The sequence below is a fragment of the Pan paniscus genome, chromosome X, assembly GCF_029289425.2.
Source record: "Pan paniscus chromosome X, NHGRI_mPanPan1-v2.0_pri, whole genome shotgun sequence".
Taxonomy (NCBI): Eukaryota; Metazoa; Chordata; class Mammalia; order Primates; family Hominidae; genus Pan; species Pan paniscus.
This window is the reverse complement of record NC_073272.2, coordinates 10,264,954-10,285,922: the sequence shown is the minus strand read 5'-3', so window position 1 is coordinate 10,285,922 and position 20,969 is coordinate 10,264,954. Positions and strand designations below refer to the sequence as shown.

General features: G+C 36.7%; 1 protein-coding gene across 1 annotated transcript in view; it reads left to right on the top strand.

The window, feature by feature from the left end:
- Positions 1 to 20,969, top strand: part of ANOS1 (anosmin 1) — a 199,684-nt gene that overhangs the window by 125,546 nt on the left and 53,169 nt on the right. Inside the window, exons 4-5 of the mRNA XM_008959454.4 lie at positions 9,303 to 9,525; positions 18,513 to 18,697. Coding sequence (XP_008957702.2) covers positions 9,303 to 9,525; positions 18,513 to 18,697 — 408 coding nt within the window. The remainder of the gene's footprint in view (positions 1 to 9,302; positions 9,526 to 18,512; positions 18,698 to 20,969) is intronic.

Sequence of the window (20,969 nt, the reverse complement as noted above, 5' to 3'; positions counted from 1 at the left end):
AAGAGAAGACAAAGAGACCCCAAAATATTATAAAGAAAAGATTATAAAAGATATTATGTGGTTGGAATTGTTACTCTTTCAATTCCATATTTGTTTTATTATTTACTGATGTTCTAATATTAAGTTCAAGATAAGTCACACTCATAGGTTTTCTCCACCACTCCTCCCACCTACCAGTTTTTCTAACATATTATTATTTGAAAATTCTTAGTTTTATCACAGCAAATTCTCCCTCCTATCATTCTTATTTTATTTAATTTTAGTTTCATACTTAGGTACATAGGAAAATGATTAATTTTACTGATTCTTTTTTTCCACTGTATGCTTAATTTTGTAAATTTAATTCATATCTTTGTTTTTAAACAGAGGTCTATGGATGGTGTTTTCTTTAAGTTTATGCATGATAAATTTTACCTACAGTTATGTCTAAAGTACACTTGGATTGGACAACTTTTTTTTCTTCTATAAGTATTACTTTATTTTATCTGGGTACCGAATATTGTACTAGCCCATTTGTTCTTGTTTTCTGTTTATGATAGGATGGCTAGGTTTTGCCATTGCATGGCACATCATGCACCCTGCCCCCAACACAACCCCCCCACAAGACACAAACACTCACAGAGTTTATTTTCGTTAGAATTATATAGACATTGCTTTGTTAGCTTCACATACTAAATTTAGTAGAGAGACATTTGATAGCAATTATATTTTCTTCCTCATAATCAGCTTGCCTTTTTTACCTGAATGCCTGAAAAATTAAAGTTTTCCCTTTGGTGTTCAGAAGCAGAAGCTATATTGCAGTGTTGCTTGCTCTTTTCTGTTATTCTTGGAACATAACGTGCCCTTTGATTTATAATTTTTTTTCTATTAATTCCTTGATCTATCTTTCTTTCTTTTCTTTTCTTTCTTTTCCTTTTTTTTTTTTTTTTTTTTGAGATGGAGTCTCCTTCTGTAGCCCAGTCTAGAGTGCAGTGGTTCAATCTCGGCTCACTGCAACCTCCGCCTCCCAGGTTCAAGGGATTCTCCCATCTCAGCCTCCCGAGTAGCTGCCACCACACCCGGCTAATTTTTGTATTTTTAGGAGAGACGGGGTTTCTCCATGTTGGCCAGGCTGGTCTCAAACTCCTGACCTCAGATGATCTTGATATTTCTAGTTTATTTCTTAACTTTATGTTTTTGTCTTATTTCACATTTTATATTTTTGTTTAACTCTTTTCTAACCCTTTTCATCTCATTTCATTGTCTCACTACCTTGTCTTCATGCTCTTGTATTGAATTCTTGTTCTGTTCATCTCACTGTGTTTTTTGGGAGTGAAGTTTTCAGAAATTTGGAATCAGACCCTTTGGCCAGGTTAGGGAGGGGGCAATGCTGAGATGGGGGCAGCAGCAGCAGAAGTCAAACTTTAATGATTTTAACATTTTCAAAGTGCCCAGGACATGTGTACAAAGACACATTTAATGGAAATTGTGTAGGTTGCTTTTTTGTTTGAACCTTTGAAAGAATTTAATCTTAACATTTTCTGATTTAAAAATTGTAAAATCTTGTTTAACAAAAACTTTTATGTATTAACATACTATTTTCCTTTCATTACAGAATTGTTTATAAAAGTTCCTTTGTTAAAAAATAAGGATCCTTTTTAACACCACAGCATTTGTACTGTTGCTTTTTAATATAGTGAAAATACAAAAGGAAGAGCATGTGCTATTTTTTTGATGTCACTGACTTCAGAGACATTGTGTTCAAAGAATTACCAACATACTTTAATTCAGTGATTGCTTGGTGTTTAGAATGTCAGTGCTTTAATTTTGAGCATCCTGAAATATATCTTTTGTACATACAGAGACGGATGTATCAGAATCAGATTTTCAGTAACCCCTGGATTATAGTTTGGAGTACTTTAATTTAGTTACCCTCAGTGGTCTCTAGGAGTTTATGTACACTTAGATTGTCTGTTTATAAATGCATTTAGCTTTTCTGTATCTAGGTAAATGGAGCTATTCAACTACTCAGCATAGAATTAAGATTAAAAATTTGTTTGCTAAAGAAAAGGAATAAAAAAAGAAATAAATTTGAAATCACCCTACTATCTCTTCCCAGGAAGTGTAAGATTGCATTTTTGAATATTCAGGTTATTTCTAAACATGTAGAATCAGGAAGTCTAATAACTGAACACAAATTAGAGAGCTATTCATCCAGCAGATTTCTAGTCTTGGCCAGACATTGGGACCATCTGCGGTTCTTTCCAAAGTGCAGTTTCCAGGGTCCATGCCTGGAATGCTGAAGAAACGGGTCAGAAGTTCACCCAGGACATCAGTTTTAGAAGCTCCCTGGGAAATTCTAATAGAGAAGCAAGCTGAGAGCCACTGGGTGAGCCCAGTCTTCTTATTTTACCCTGAGATATGGTGGGGCCCTCAGAAAACACTGGCTCTCATCGTTGCCCAGACTCTTACGTGTTTTGTGATTTGGGCTATGTTATGATCTCCCTGAGCTGTTGTTTCCCCATTTTTAAAATGGAAATAATAACAGTTTTGGGGACTGGGGAAGAATAGGTGAAATGAGAAAGTAAAGCAGCTGGGGTAGAGTGAAGGATGTGATAGACATCAGCATCTCTTGGTGACCAACTGCCACTGCTAATGATGATGGTAATGATGGTGATGGTGGTGGTTATGACAGTGGTGATAATGATGGAGCACTCACTTTAGGAAATTGTATATTTGAGGTTTCATTGTATTCAGCAATCCCAGTTGTTGGCTAGGAGCAGGAAGCGAAGCCGCCCATTCCCTGACTCTTTGCAAAGGCAATTATAATCCTAGAGAACTGACGTATGGTACAAGTCTGTTGAATTGAACCAAATAGCCAAATGCAATGTTCTCCTCATAGCTGAAGCCTTGTATTTATGTGATTTTAAACACATTAAGATAATTTACTGAATTGGATGTCTTTATCATTCCATGATTGCTGAACAGATTATTTTACTGTGCAATACCTTGCATTTTATACCAAACTAAACAAAGATAGTACTGTCTCTCTTTCTGAAAGCATTCAAGAAATGTTGCCTACTTTTGTTAGTATTTAATTTTATTTTTAGCCACTTGCCACAGGTGGATAAATTAATGTTTTATTCATTTTCTTCTTAGTGGAGCTTAGCATATTACCCAGGTAAGGCACTAAAAACCGAGATGACATGTAGAAGGGATATATGAGAATTCATTAATACTGCATATTAATATATAGTATGACATATATCTATTCGTTAACATATGAAGGATTTTTTACTTAATCCAATGCACCTCAAAGATATTTTTCTTTAACACTTTGCTTTATCTCTTCTTTGGAGGCATAATGACATCCATTAGATACTATTAATCACTAATCTAGAAAAAATACATAATCTTTGCAGACTAATTCTTTCTTAGTTTTGGGGACAGTAAGGGCAAAATAAACAAAATTAATGGGCATAGTGACCATATTCTTTTCAAATTTTAAATTGGAGCCAATGACCTGGCAAAAGAATGACATTTGGCTGGGTGCGGTGGCTCACGCCTGTAATCCCAGCACTTTCGGAGGCCAAGGCAGGCAGATCACTTGAGGTCAGGAGATCGAGACCATCCTGGCCAACATGGTGAAACCCCATCTCTACTAAAAATACAAAAATTAGCTGGACATGGTGGCGCATGCCTGTAATCCCAGCTACTTGGGAGGCTGAGGCAGGGGAATCACTTGAGCCAGGGAGTTGGAGGTTGCAGTGAGCTGAGATTGTGCAAGTGTACTCTAGCCTGGCGACAGAGCGAGACTCTCTCAAAATAATAATAATAATAATAATAATAATAATAATTTGAGAGTGACATTTGTGTGATTCGTGAAATTAATCATATGAATAGTTTTATAAAAATGAATTGTAGTTATAAAAACTAAATTTACAGTTAACAATTTGCCTTCATTACCTGCATATAATTTTAGAAACAGGAAATAGAACATAGAATCTATGTTGTCACACGTGTTTATTGACCATAAAATTGATGGGTATTACATGCATACTGATTTGAATAAGTCTTTTTCTATTATTTTCTCATTCCTTTTAACAAATCTCTGAGTAATTTGTATTATCACATGAAATTTTACATGCTTAACGGTCAGAAGTTATTATACTTTTGTGACACTCAAATTACCTTTGTTCACAGGATTTCCTACTGGAGACCAATTTGCACATTTTGTTTATATCTAGAGTATTAATATTCACACAGCATTTTCTCTGACCTGTACACATTTTTCTCTTTATTCCATTCAATTAATAAATTCTCATTAAACTATGATTAATGACCTGCAGAGAGACCTTATGTACACATACCATATGTTCTCTAATTTATATTCAAACAAATAATATTTTTTCAACCCAATCCAAGAGAATTATGAAAGAAAATTAATAGACAGCATCAAAACCTCCCTTTGATAAATCTGCCTTTAATAGAACAGTTAAATAAAGCTCCTCTGTAAGACTGTTGCACCAAATCCACACTGCTCTAAGATGAACTTCATTTAAGTACAGGGTACAATTCCTGAGATGCAGATTTCAGTGCTTAATCTGGAAGTAGTGGGTTGGAATCTAGTGGCTGGACACACTGTAGAAGAATATAGACTTCCTTCTGTCTTTGGATCTTACAAAATTTTCATGAGCACACCAGAAGAATTTTGAAATGTTAAAGAGTAAACTTGTAGCAGTGGTAAAAGAAAAAAAGACACAAATTACTTAATTCTTATTGAGTATGTATTGTGGGCCAACTACGCACAATAGTGCTTAATTCTTTGTGTGTGTTACCTCATGTAATATTCGTAATGTTACCTGTATTATTTCAAGATTATAAACCAGTCTAGAAACCATGAGTGCAAAGATGAACATATGTGTTTCTATGTCCTTACCAAAAAGGAAAACATTGAATATCCATACAGAATAACTCTCATATCAACTGAAAGATCTAAATTGTTGGGCTAATTATGATCATTCCCCTTTTATAGTCATTGGGAACACATGCTTCATAACTGTTCTAGGTTACTGTCTTTGTTTATTTGTTTCTATGTCTGCCCCAATAGTTCAGTAAATAATGAAGATAAGGAGACATAGCCTCTATTTTCCTGTCCCTCACAGTTCAAATGTGTGGCAGTTGGCATATAGATAATTAGAATAATATACGAATAGAGGATCCAAACTTTATCTGATTCTTGACTCATACTCTGTTTTCATAGATGAAGAGTATGAACTGAGTTGATTTCATTATATCATGATGCAAACTAAGTCACTGTGATTTCCAAGTTACCAAGCAGGAAACACTTGCCAGATTTAATACAAGTATTTCTTTTTTTTTTTTTTTTTTGAGACAAAGTCTCGCTTTGGTTGCCCAGGCTGGAGTGCATTGGTGCGATCTCGGCTCACTGCAAGCTCCGCCTCCCAGGTTCATGCCAGTCTCCTGCCTCAGCCTCCCGAGTAGCTGGGACTATAGGCGCCTGCCACCACGCCCGGCTAATTTTTTGTATTTTTTTAAGTAGAGACAGGGTTTCACTGTGTTAGCCAAGATGGTCTCGATCTCCTGACCTCGTGATCCGCCTGCCTCGGCCTCCCAAAGTGCTGGGATTACAGGCGTGAGCCACCACGCCCGGCCTAATACAAGTATTTCTACTTGGAAATCTCAGCCCATGAGGCACTGACCAATGATTTTGGTAACTAAGTATTTTCTTTCAGTGTGTGTAATGTATATGAATTGTTGAAAGAAGAAAGTTGGCAAATACTATATAATTGTTACAGATCTGTTAGCATACTTCCTTGATTATTAACTTAGGTTTGAAACTAAACTTAGAGCTTCAAAACTCAATGAAGTAAAACACATCTAACAGCTAACAGAAAAATGAACTGTGAAATAGAGTAAGAGATAAAAGCCTTGAGAGTTAATAATGCTTTAAATACTTATAAAGTTTCTTTTTAATTAAATTAGCTGTAAATTTGTCATAATTCAATATTGACACCATGGCCCTTCTAAGTTTTACCTTAAAGTTCTTAAATTGAGAAATAATTTTAGTTCAGTCAACTCATGTTATTTTCACGTTTTATATATGATTAATTACTAACAAACAATTTTATATGACATCTACAATTCTAATTCAAACCTTGAAATTATAGTTTTTCTAGCTAGTGTTTCCACTGTTTTCCTTTTGTTAATTAAGAAAAGAACAGGCATTTAATTGTATTTAACTTGTAATGAAGTACTAATGCTTTGTCATCCACTAAATTTACAATATCAGAAAGATTATTGTCACTATGAAACAATAACAATTTGGTGCTGCACACATTCTCATGGTATAAAAATTTTCTGTCTCTTTCACAGTGTTTTTTTAAAATTGTGGTAAAATGCACATAATATAACATTTGCCGTCAACTCTTACGCATATTTTAATTGAACATTGTTTGGGGAAAAGAAGCAGGTGAGACAGTGGAGAATAATTTACGCTGAAATTGTAGTTTATCCTAGGATTACTAAGATATTCCTTGCTGAAGTTATGTTTTGAGTCTTCAGTGGAATTTCCAGTCATCATCAATCTGAGAATCATAGGCTAAAATTAATGAACTAACTGTTGGAAAAGAGAGACATTCCTCCCACCAACCTTCCACCTCCCACTAGAGACTTTGATAATGGTGGGTTTTTTTGTTTGTTTGTTTGTTTTATAACATACCTCCACTATTGGTGAAATACTCTCTGGTTAATAGCCCAAACCATTCAGTCTCCTGCCTAGATAACCTCCTATCTCCAGGGTATCTAGGTGCTACCAGACACCTATCTGACTAAAGGGTCATGGTTGTTTAACAGTGAGGAGCAGCCAGCAGCATGCTGGCAGGTTTGGCAGGTGTTACCTCTTGGTAGGGAGCGATATTCAATCACTATTGAGAAGCAACAGCAACACATGAGCTGGTCTTACCAGGTGTTGCCCAGGCATTACCAGGCAATGGTAGGGATGACCCGGTGTTACCCAGGTGTCACGATGGTGCAGAGCCATATTTAGTCATCAGGGAGGAGCAGCAGGCAGCACACAGGCGAGTGTTCCCAGGTATCGTCCAGGTGTAACCCAGGTGTTTCCAGATGTTACCAGTAATGAGCCCTGGTTAGGGATCACTGTGGAGCATCAAGCAGCATGCTGGCGCTGAGCTGCATGATGTTCCTATTCTCCCCCTAGACTTCTGTTCACCAAAGCTACCACATTTATTTCTTATATTCCTAACCCTGTTGTGACATCAAATAAACAGAAAGTGTCCTCCTTGTTCATCTTCCACTTCCAACGTTGAGGAACCATGGCAGCCCTTCACTGGATGGCCTTTGCATTGGTTCAGGTACCCTGAATGGTTGTAGCAAACGGAGCTTGACATGTACAAGAGTTCAAACACGTGTGTACTTGCTTTATACCCATGAAGCAGTTCAAGGCAGCTGTTCCCGGCAGGGTGCTGTCCTTCTCCATATGGGCAGACAGCATTCTGGCGTCTCTCCTCCTGTGGCCCCACCATTCCCTCATTCCCTACAGCTGTGGTGCCACCCATATCCAGCTAATAAAGAAGAACACGGGGGCACCATCCCCCACCATCTGCAAGCCTCGGTCCACAGTGGCACAGAACTTTGCTGATTACGTTCCATTCACAACAACGTAGCCACCCCCAGGTAAAAGAGACAGTGAAATTTAACCTGGCTATGCACAGGCATTCCAGGTGAAAATGCATTTTGATAAAAGAAAATGTCACTTTGATAGGAGAAAAGAAAACAAATACATCTATTTTGTTAAACATTCAAGCAGACTTCATGTGTCTTTAGTGGAATAGTAGTTATCATGGAAACCATCTCCCATAAGGATAAAAGGAGGCTTGGTATAAAAGTTAGGGTTATGGTGATCATCTTTTCAGCCATCTTCTATAAAGCAAAAAGAGGGTTAGGGATAGGGCTGGGTGGAGGGCTGGGGCTGGTGGGGCTGTCTTGGCCATTCTCTTCCATAGGAAAAAGGAGAGCAAGAGCACAGAGAGCATCCTTCCCTTTCTTTCCCTGGATGGGACAGCTTTTAGAAATCTCAGCAACTCCTCTGTTCAGTGGCAGAAAAAAGCCATTATCTTCCAATTGCAGCTCCTGTCTTAGGGATGACCGAGTGCTGTCCTGAACCATTTTTTCCTAAGGAAAAATAGGCATTTGATAAATGGCTCTTTCACATTACTCAGGCTTTTTCAATAATGCATTCCTCTAATAAGTCCAGGGCTTCCTATTCTCACTAATGGTTGATTGATTCTGGGCTCAACCAAAATGTCCTCAGCAAGATGCTGTTCAGACCCCAACTGTGTCACAGATAACATAGGTATGGGCTGATTTTTAGAGAAGATTCACATTCTTCTACTGCAGAACTCATTGACAATTCCATATTAATAATAAAGGCTGGAAATTATTGAAATATGTTCAATTAGAAGGCTTAGACAACTGTGCTATACAATACCAATAAATATGTTACCATTGTGAGAATTGTAAAGTTTTATAGAGCTCCTGCTATTTTGATGAGTATTTATGATATATGAGAAAATAGCCAGGTGCAATGGCTCATGCCTGCAATCCCAGTGCTTTGGGAGGCTTAGGGTGGGAGATTTGCTGGAGGCCAGGACTTAATACCACCCTGGACAACATAGCAAGACCTCATTTCTACAAAAAATAAAAATTAGCCAGGGATGGTGGTGTGTGTCTGTAGTTCTAGTTACTTGGGAGGCTGAGGCAGGAGGATTGCCTGAGGTTGGGAGTTCACGGCTTCAGTGAACTGTGATTGCACCACTGCACTCCAGCCTGGGGTGACAAAGTGAGACCTTAACTGTAAAAAAAAAAAAAAAAAAAAAAAAGGGAGAAAGAAAAAATTAAAGAGAGTGATGTGTTATAAGTGTAATGTATATAATCCAAAAAGGGCCCTCAAATTGTACTGAACAGGTTTTGTGACTATAATCAGTTGTTTTGGAAAACATCTTTGACCAAGATAGAATATATGATCTGTGAACGTGGGCGCATATACATGGTGTTTGTCTGTTGCATGCAATATAAAATCATCACTTATGGATTATGTTCCTTTGAGAAATCAGCACAAAATGTCACTTGGATAGGAGAAAAGAAAACAAATACATGCATTTTGTCAAATATTCAAGCAAAGGTTTGGTGGGGAAAAATGTTGAACTTCCTTTCAGATGTCTTGGAAATCAGACTTCATGTGTCTTTAATGGAATATTTTTTAAAATTCTTCTTTGACTTAGCCTCTCTTCCCCAAGAAGAGCTACGAATGCTTGACCAGCTGTGAGTTCCTCAAATACATCCTGTTGGTGAAGCAGGGGGACTGTCCGGCTCCTGAGAAAGCCAGTGGATTTGCGGCCGCCTGTGTTGAAAGCTGCGAAGTTGACAATGAGTGCTCTGGGGTGAAGAAATGTTGTTCGAATGGGTGTGGACACACCTGTCAAGTACCCAAGACTCTGTACAAAGGTAAGGGGCAGCACTGGGGGTGTGAAGACACATGCAGTGTCACATATATCTGTGTGTGCCTAGGGAAGGGTGTCCATCATAGGTGTGAAAAGTCTAAAAAACATAAAATCTTTAGAAAATTTATTTTATACCACATACAGACATCTTAACATATTCACAGACCCATAAAGATTAGCCATATTAACTCGACATGGGGCAGAGCAAGTCATTCATATTAATTCTTTTTAATTTGGCATACGTGATGGACAGCAACAATTCAGGAACATTTTTGTCTTTTTCTTCAGTCAGACTGATTCAAGTAAGCTCTACTAGGTACACTGGAATAAATCGATTTAAATCCTTAGAAAATAGGCTGGGAGATGAAGCACACTTGAAAAATGCATAACAAATATACTGGTATTGTGCTTTTTCTGCCGATATGACCCAAGAACATTAGTGTCGTTGTACAGATCTTAAATATTTTCATTAGTACCTTGAGATTCTAGACAAAGGATTTCCCTTCCTCAAAACATGGAGGTTCAATTTATCAAACAGTTTAGCAAATGCAATAGTTTATATTCAAAAGCCGTTTCTAGAGCACTTAGCTCCTTAATATCGAGTGCTGCTGATCATTTTCTGTAAATGGGACTAAGCTCTTTTAAAGCCAAGATGAATCCATTGTATTAGGTATAGTTTGGGATACCATCAAAATACACCGTGACATATAACATTTTGTTAATTTTGGGGGTCTCATTGAAGAGTTATATAGAGCAGCAGTCCCCAACCTTTTTGGCAACAGGGACTGGTTTCATGGAAGATAATTTTTCCATGTTGGGGGAGGGGGCAGGGGATGGTTTTGGGATGATTCAAGCACATTACATTTATTGTGCACTTTATTTCTATTATTATTACATTGTAATATGTAATGAAATAATTATACAACTCACCATCATGTAGAATCGGTAGGAACCCTGGGCTTGTTTTCCTGCAACTGGATGGTCCCATCTGGGGGTGATGGGAGACAGTGACAGATCATCAGGCATTGGATTCTCATAAAGAGCATGCAACCTAGATCCCTCACGTGTAATTCACAATAGGGTTCACGCTCCTATGAGAATCTAAAGCTGCTGATGATCTGACAGGAGGTTCAGGTGGTAATGTGAGTGATGAGGAGTGGCTGTAAATACAGATGAAGCTTTGTCCACTCACCCACCACTTACCTCCTGCTGTGTGACCCAGTTCCTAACAGGCCACAGACTGCTACCAGTCAGTGGCCCGGGAGCTGGGGACCCCTAATATAGAGTCAGTCAGTAGGCAGTATTCATTAAAGTACAGAGAGAGTAACAGATGTCTTTCTCTCTCTATGTCTTTCACACACACATGCCAAATCCATATTGTTTCTAAATACTGGTACTTAAAAAAAATGTGTATAAAGAAGTATTCACCATCAATGCCAGTTTTGATTTATGTGCTGGCTGCCTATTTTTGGAAGTCCATGTTACTCTAACACTTACAACAATTCACATCTCCCAGAAGTTAAGTATCTGTCCCATCTTCCTTTAGCTCCCACTTGGGAATACTTTCCTCTGAAATCTATGTAATTCAACCGGTTTTTTTTTTCTTTATCGTTGGAAACACACCATAAGTCCTATGTCTTACATTCAAAATAATCGCTGCTTTTCTCTTCTTACCAAGTGATGTTTCTTTAATAGTTTTAAAGTTTTATTGTGGTCATGCCTCTTATTTTAAATTACAGCAAGTCGCTTTTGCGAAATTTAAAACCATCTAACTTTTAAAGCATCTGTTATTATGAAATCTTATCTGTCATTAAAGATAATATACTATGTATGAGTAGCATTCACCATAAAAATAGGATGCTTTGGGAATCGTCTTTTTAAACCCTTTTGTAAAACCTATAGTGTTTTAAAGAGATAATATAAATTAAAATATGCACTTTTATAAAAGGACTGAAGAGTTAGTGTGAATTTCAAATATGCCTGTTTCACTTGAGAATAAGGGGAATATTGTAGAACGGGCCAGAATAAATGATTAAGTATGCAAAGACACTTTGAATGTAAAACTACGTTTAACGAAACCAGGTGAACTTTTGTTAAAGTACTGAAGTCACTCTTCTACTACAAATTAGCTCTTAACTTAGATTTTTGTGGAGAGAGAGAGAATCAATGGGAATCAACTACAAATAGAATAAACAGACTCTGTTAACCTGACAGTGACTTTTGTGTAATGAAGACAGTCAAGTTAATAGATTGTTATTTTGCAAAAAAAAAAAAAAATATATATATATATATATATACATATATATATATGTAGATATTTTTTTCTTGCTTTCTTCAGTAGTCCCTCCAGGAAGGCTGGTTTTCATGTCCTGGGAGTTTTGACAGTGCCTCTTAATATGTTAGTGTGTGTAAAAGGAGGGCAAATAGAGCCTGCAGCAACTCCTTCATCATCTTAGCTAATGAGGCATTTGAAGTCCCTTTTGGCATTCCCAACCTGGAGTCCAGCTGCTTCTTCACTCTCAAAAGAGGAGAGGGGGACTGATGTACACAAGCCCCAGGGAAAGTGTCCATTCTAACCCATCCCTTGGCTTTGCAAGGAGAAAACCATGTGCCCAGTCAGCGCACAAACCAACCTGCAATCTTAGGATACTCGTGATCACTGTCTTTCCTACCTCCAAGATGCCTTCTTATTGCCCCAAACAAATTAATGTGAAATAAGATTGCCTCCCTCTCTCTGTCTCTGCTAGGTCTGTGTAGTTTTTTTCTTTAATAAGAGTGGGAGTCATGGTGGGTTGAGATTATCTAGTCCTGCTCTCTGTTCACAGCTGCTGAAACAGAGGTTGCAGGCTATGCCTAAGTGATTTGGTAGTAGGTAGCAGAAATAGATCTAACATCTGCTCCCATCTGGGCTAGCTCTCCTGTCATTTTTATTTTGAATGTATGGATCTCTAATGGAAACACTCACTGGGCATGGTTGTGTTATGATATAATAGGCTAACTAAGGTCTGACACAGTGGCTCACCCCTTTAATCCCAGCACTTTGGGAGGCTGAGGCAGGAGTTCAAGAGTAGCCTGGGCAAGATGGCAAGATATCCCTATCTCTACAAACATAATAAAATTAGCTAGGCATGGTGGCATGTGCCTGTAGTCATAGCTACTTGGGAGACTGAGGTGGGAGGATCATTTGAGCACAGGAATTCGAGGTTACAATGAGCCATGATCATGCCACTGCACTCCAGTCTGGGCAACAGAGTGAGACCCTGTCCCAAAATGTATCTAAATCTATTATCTACCTGTCTATCTAATAGGCCAACTAAAAGATTTGTCAATATAGAATATTTTTAATCCAACAAAATCACTACTTTATGAATCATTTTAGGCTAATGAATAACATGGGATTGTTTTACATTGTAGAGTTGAAGTGTATAAAACTAGATACAGAGTGTGCTATATGGAGAACCACATTCTATGGGATAAATATTGAAAACCTGAAGTTCCTCATTCATTCATTTTTTATGTATTAAAGTGTTGCATAGTGCTGTTTGGAAATCCGAAATAACATTTTCTTAACATTTCCCCGGTTTACCTTTACAAGGGGCTGCTGTCACTTGGATGGAGAAGTATTGACACATTTCAGTTGAATACACATTTACGGAGTGCCTACTATTTGCTGTCATCTATAATGGGCATTGGGGTGCAAGGATCCATGTGACACTAACCCCCCACATGGTCCAATAGTTTATTACTGAGATTGTCATGCTCACAATACTCTTTAAGTGGGCAGATTGTTTTTCTAACCTTTAAATAAATGGACATTTACCAACCTCTGTATATATTTCATTTTATTACTTAATGAATTAATTTTTAAAAAATTTTTAAATTATAAAAACTCATACATACTTTCTGTTTGGTCTACTGTGTTTGTGGAAGGGAAGATAGAAAGTACTGGTTTTATAGCTTCAAGAGCTTTTTATACTGGTTACTTGAGTTTTTAAAAGCGATGGGTGTCTTGAAAATATGATTTTGGGCTATGCTGTAAGAACTGCACTTAACTGATGCCTGGAAGTAAGTTAACCTTCATAGACTATAGTTTAAAACAAACAGCAGAGATCCTTTCTTTTACTTTTTAAATAAAATTATTAGCATCAAAATGAAGGCTTGGAAATATTAACATGATTGGAGATGCCTGCTGGTACTAGTTCTATGAAATGCAAAACTTCGTATAGTTGTAGAAAGTCTACAGGTAGAATACAAATGAGTGCATTTGGGGGCACTCACTTCCTTTTTCCTTTCTATTTCTATTTCCTTTCTAAGTCTATTTTATGGCTTGGTGAGACAATCTTTCCTCCAGAGGGTTATATATTTTACTATTTTGTTGCCAAATCCCACTGCCTCTCTTGGCTTCCAACTGTAGCAAAAATGGTTTGGGCAGGGAGAAAGAAAAGTTAAAAAATTTTACAAACGTAAAGATTCAGACTAATTTGTGACCTATAGTTTCCTTTTGCCATGGATAAACCAAGAATTAATTGTACTTCAGTCTGTTTCTTTTCAAAAAGACCCGATCATAGAGTTAATTTAATATTTCCACAAATAATTAATATATCAAATAGTGAAACTTCAGACCTCTGGAAATAGATTTATACAACTTCTCACAAATAAATTTTCAACATTTTGCATCCAGTAGCCCAATGCCTTAATGTGATGTAAATACAAATTCTAGAGTTCTAATTACCTTTATGAGAGATATCAAGTAGTGATTAAATCACTAGAACAATACATCTTGCTACATTTTTATATCATTTAGATTCATGATAAAAATTAATAGTAATAATAAAATCTCACAATGAGTATGCAACTGTAGATTGCTTATCCTAATTGATTTTTCTATCCATATATTTTCAACATTTTTAAAAAGCATTGGGTTTCTGTTCCTTTGATTTCAGCAGAATGTTTCTTGCATTTCAAAGAAAAAAACTGGACGTCACATATTGCAGTTTGCCATACGATAACGTTTGTAAATTTTTCAACAGAATCATTTAGATTTCAGATGACTAATTTGTTCAAAAGTAATTTTAAAGAGAAAAATGCTAATCATTTACATAATAAAAAACACATTGAGAAGAGATCCAGTCTATACATCTGGTTATGCAGTTGGGATGCTGGTTCAGCCAGTGAGGACTGTGCGCACCGGCAGTGAGGGCTGGAGGTCTTGAGGGGGGTTGAGCCCCATCTGCACACAATTACAGTAGAGCGCTGGAGTTACTTCCAATCAAAGGAGCCAACTGACTTTAATGGAAAGCAGATGGACCATTTCTTAACATGCAAATTGCAGGGTCATGCTTCATAATAATTAAAGAGATTTTTAAATGAAGAAATTTGAACTGACATCGCCCTGATGCTCATTACATTTGATTAAGGCTGTTGGTCCTTGAATGCTATTCAAGATTAAAACCTTACAGCGAGGGCACTGGGCTGCTTGGATTGGCTTCTGGTGAGTTCAGGTTACTTCGGAGGCTATTTACTGTAGCTATATTTACTCTAGAAGATTATACATTGGAAAGCCAAAGAGAAAGGTAGATTCAGAAGTCTCGGAGAATGTGCTCTATGAGTTTGAAGAATTTGTCATCATTTTTTTTTTACTATGCACCAAGGAATCAAGTAAATCATGAAATGTTCTCTGCGGCTACTCTCTCTCGCCTTATCCCCTTCGGTAGAACTATTTGTCTGGCATATGCAGGCCACCCTTCAATGCAAGAATGATACTAAATGATCACCTTGTTGAGATTGGTTTTTCATCACTCTGAACAAATTTTGGTGGCTTTTTTCTTGACACAAAACATACAGAGCTGTTTCTATTAAAATCAATTAACTTTGGGTTTTCTCTCTGATCAGGAATTGGTCTTTTTTTTTCTTTTTAATGGGAAAGTCCTATGGTCAGTGTAATAAAAACGTTCTATCTTGTAAACATTTTGGCATTGCTTTATTTTCTGGTATTTATCTTTTTAAAAAACAGAGTGAATGTACATGTGAGTAATAAGACCATGCTGGAAAAGAGATCTGAGTTGCTTGAAACAATATATGATAAAGATGGCAGTACAGAATACTTATGATAAATCTTCACCCTTCCCTAGGTGACTTTCAAACAGAGTAGGGATTACCATTGTTGCAGTGGTTTGCATAAATGTTGCACTAGTCTCTTATTTCCACAGACATATTCTTGAGTGAAGAATAAGAAAGTGGGTTTGGCTATTAGTTCAGCAAACATTGACTGTTCATTGAACATTTGCTATTGCAGAATGTTCTCTTCTGGGACATTGTGAGGTGCGGGAATGAAGGAGACATGGTTTTTGACCTCTGGGGGCTGTGGCTTAATGGAAAGACAGGCATCATTAAATGAATTTGCTGCAGCAAGAGGCAGTTAAATGCATGTCTTGACAGTTACAGGCTCAACATTGAAGGGAGGCAAAAGAATAAAGCCTTTATTTCCAATTGAGAAGTTTAGGGGAAGTGTCACAGAGGGGTGGCATTTGGTCTGAGCCTGGAAATATTCAAGGGCCTACAGTTAGAAAGCAGAAGGCAAGACATTTCAGAATGAAAACAAACAAACAAACAAACAAAAAAACCATAAACAGGCCATGGTATTATTAAGTACCTGGCAGTGTGTTTGTAGGAAAGCTGGGTTTAAAGATAATATCTGTGACAAAAAATTAAAGATGTACCAGGAGATAGATTGACAAATAAATGGCAGCCAATTATGAAGAAGGATGCCTTGAAGGGGATGCCAAGAAGTTTCCCTTCATTCTATAGAGAATGGGATGCAATTAAAGAGTTTGGGAAGCTGAAGGAGAGAACCTCGCTTCTACGTTAGAAAAATAACCCCAAAGTACCAATAAGGGGACAGTAGAAAAAGAGATTGAGATGCAGGGAAATAGGTTGAAAGGTCGGAACAAGGAAGGGAATAAAGTCAGGTGGCCATCATGGAGACAGAATGATTTGATAATTCTTGAAAATGTACTATGCAGTAAGACAACTAAATGTTGTTAGCTGCAAGAACATATCAAAAAGGTTCTAAGATCCCTTAGACATCCTAAAGAATAAAGTTGTCATAAAGATAGATATCCCAGGAGAAGGGGCATATCTGGGACAGAGAAATTCAGCAGGCAGGTGGAAAAGATGGTCTGCAGCTTAGCCAGGGATTAGAGATAGACTGGAAAAACATTTGCTTAGCAGCAGTATGCTAATCATCCAAGTCTAGGTACCCCCATTGCTATGGTTATGCACTGAGATGAAAAGTTTACAATACAAGCTTGAAATAAATGCATGTCATGGCAGAACAGGAGTCAAAGACTGACTTGGTGAAGTTCCAGATCCACCAGGAAAGCTGAGGATCTTAGAATAAGAATGTCCAAGGGATTTGCATATCTATCAAAACCATCTCTTTTCTCTATCTCTCTATGTGGCCTTTTCTAATATGAAATGTAGAAAGCAGCAGATAATTCAGAGAGAAACCTGAGATCAGATTGTAGTCCCAGGCAACTAATTTAATATTCCTTAGATTCAGTTATCTCCTATTCAACATGTAGATAATTAACCCTTTACCCACTTCACAAACTCACAGTGAGGATCAGATGAGACAAATTTATTGTAAACTAAAGGTCACTACTCAGCCATGACCCATCAGTAATAAAGGAGACTGCAATAGGTATGGTAAACATTTTCTCCAGAAAATAGCTTTTTTTAGATTAATGACTTTTGACCATATATAAATATGCTTTAAAAAAAATATTCAATTCCATCCATCCAAATATTTGATGACTTTAAAATTTTCTTAAACAAGACTTACCATGAATTAAGATCAAAATGAAATAGGAGTTGAAATTCAACCATGTCAACATGCATCAAACCTTATTTGCATTTGGTGTTTGCACATTTTCCAGTTTCTTCTGTGTTTAAACTTACAAAATGGAAGAAGAAATAGAGCATTCTTAACTAGCTTTTGAAATGAGTTTTCAATGCTTTCAGCAAATGACCATTGTGTACAGAAAATGCTATTAATGGTAATTGGTGCTCTTGGTGTTGATGGCATTCACCATCATGGAGCCATAGATTCTATTTCATTCAGTTAGTTTTGCATATTCTATTAGTATTACAAATTTCTTTACAAATTCCCTTTCTGAAATGCCTGCTATTTTGAACTGTGGTTCTTCAATGTATCAGTTGCCAGACAACTTGCATGTACAGAAGGCGATAAAGAAATCAGAATGATTAACTACTTTAAAATGAAACACCTGTGAGAAACTTTTGAAGCAGCGCACTCACTCATGCCAAAACCAAACATTATAAATTCATTATTTTCCAATGTTAAGCCATTAAGACTATATATAGGGGAATGCTTGAGCAATTGATTGCGGAATCCAAAAGACTTGAACTTTGGAAATCACTCTTAGGAGATTTCACATGAAGAGATTTTGCTTTGCAGTGTTTTCCTTAAATGAAAAACTCCCTGAGAAAGAAGGAAGATCAAATCTGGAAACCATGTTATAATGACCTTAGGATATATCAATAGACACAGAGCATGATAAAAAATGGGGAAATGACTTGAAACTCTTTATAATGATCTCCTAGTGTGAATTCCATGTTAACCTCAAGTGAAACAACCTTGTAACATGATTTATTCAAAAAAATGCACATGAAATGATTGCTCTAGAGATTACTAGGGAATAAGCCACTTGTTACAGAATCAGGAACCAATTTAGACTGTCTTATTAAAAAAAAAGAAAAAAAGACAAGTTAAAAGAAAAAGGAGCAAATAGCTGAACTGAGTGTCAGAAGACTTCAGATGTGAAACCCTGTATGGAGAGGCCACTTTTATGAAAGGAAATCTCAGTTGTCATCAGATCAGATTCATCTCTTCCATATTTGTTCTTCCTCAACTTTTACTTCAATTTGAGTCATACGCAGATTGTTTTAATTGATACGGTCCTGTTTCAGGTGTCCCCCTGAAGCCCAGAAAAGAGTTACGATTTACAGAACTGCAGTCTGGACAGCTGGAGGTTAAGTGGTCCTCGAAATTCAATATTTCTATTGAGCCTGTGATCTATGTGGTACAAAGAAGATGGAATTATGGAATCCATCCTAGCGAAGATGATGCCACTCACTGGCAGACAGTGGCCCAGGTAAGAACCTCATATAGACTTTGATTTTCATCCTGGAGGTAGTGTCTGCTACATAGCTATGCACAAAAAATTAACTTGCTATGCCTCAAAATAGCTTGACTACAGAAATAAATTACTCAGATATGAAATGAACATCATGGGGTCTTCTAAAGAGAGGATGAGGTTCATAGATACAAACGAATGTGCTCAGAAACTCGACCATTGGCTTAATTTGTTCAAATACACATGGAAGGGAGATAATTTTATAACCTGATTATTCACATGTATTTTCTCCAAGAACCACATTTTCCTCAGCTAAACTCAAAGCCAACTAGAGTAAGGGAAATGCAACATTATAAGGACTAATTTGACATTTAATAATCTAAATGCCTTCTCTTCTGTTTCTCCTGCATTTACACCTTTATTCCACCCACAGACTTTAGGAGCATGGCATAAGATTTGTATCACAAAATTACTTAGTGGGACATAGCCAGCAGCACATAAATCTTCACTAAGTGCTTTCTTCTTTGTCTTAGTCAACTTAAAAACTGATATACCACCTGCATGGCAACACTCCCAGAGAGTGCTTCCTCCTCTTCTGTCTTGTTGATGAGAAAAGCAAAATATTTTCTTTCTTTTTAAGAGCTGTTAAATCCAGTACCAGCTGCTACCCCCCCACACACACACACAAACCCTACATGGATATAAAAAGTAACAGATTCTGAATGTGAAACTGTTTCATGCCTTTAGACAACTAAAATGCCTTCTCCACATCTATGTCTATAGGAAAAAAAATCTCACCTTATGTTGATTAGATCATTTTTTCCAAGGACTAGATTCCTATTTTTTTTTCAGTAAATGTAAAATAAATGTCAATATTTAGGTGTTTGGAAGAAGAATATCTTCTAAATAGCAGTATCTCAAAGGGGTTAAGCACTAATATAAAACAATGTTAAGACCCCAAAATAAATAAGAAGTTTGATGTAAAAACACAACATTAAATTAGAAAAAAAAACCTAGTCAAATAAATTTAGTAATTCTATTCTATACCTATATTTTATATAAAAAAATTTGCTTCAGTAAAACATAAAGCTAATCAGAATACAGCCTGAAATTCCATTTGATTTACACGGCATGCTTTCATAAAACGTGGTACAGATTCATTTGTAATTTTTCCAAATTACTTAAAGATTTTGAAAGTAACCAGCAATAAGATCATCTCTTTTATCTCCAAAAGATTTTTGGAAAGTGAAAAGCTCTTTTATTATTGTTGCTGGTATTATTTTTTACTGTTAATGCTACATGTAGTACTTCCTTCTCTGCTAAACGCTGTGGATACCATGCTGACTTTAAGCTTTTTAAATTCGCAGCTGAAACTCTAAATGATGAAGTTGAAAGTGTTTTCTCAAAGTCTGCTAAATCAGGTAGAAAGCCACATGTAAGAGTTCATATTCTTCCTTTGATCTCAGAAATGTTCAGCTTCTTTTAGATATTGATGTAAACATGACAGTCATTTTCACATTAAGTTATTTTAAGCTGAGGTTATTATAACCTGAAGTTTGGGAGTGTTCAAATCCAATCCTGTTTCCTTAGTTTCATCCACAGATCCAAGTTGAGTTCGGCACCTGGTGTAGATGAGGGCATAGACTGTAGATGGTTATTTCTTGGAATTCAAGGCAAAGGTTTTCAGATCTACCAATGGAAACAAAACACAGAACATTGTTGAAAGCAGGTATATAGTATGAAGACTGTTAAAGTTATTTGATATCTTAAAATTGTAGCACTAGAGACAGCAAAACCTTCTGATCTTCCCCAGTGTCTATTTTTTTCCTTTTGGGCATTTTATTGAACAAATATATGCTAACACATCTCACCCTTTTAGATCAGGACTGGTTCTTCATAGATGTTATGTGACTTACTCAAGAGATTTTTAAACAGTGGCTTGGGTTATACTTTACTTCCAGAAATTGCTAGTGGGTTGCATGTGGGTTGTTATACCTATTTTACAGTTATATTTGGCATGTGAGTTAAAAAGACATTTTCTTTCTATAATCTGAAGATGATTTCATCTTCTTGCTGTAATGTAACAATTACTATACATAAATATTCTCTATTGATTGAATATCTCAAATGCTGTAATTAGTCACCAGATTTAAAAATAGCCCAAGCTCTTGTCATAAGGTTTTGACTTCAAGAGATGTTTAATTCTTTGGGGTGAAATATCAGTGGTTCTTTGTTCCCTGACAGCTCTCTTCATAACTGGGCATGATAAGCCCCTCTTATCAGGAGGAAG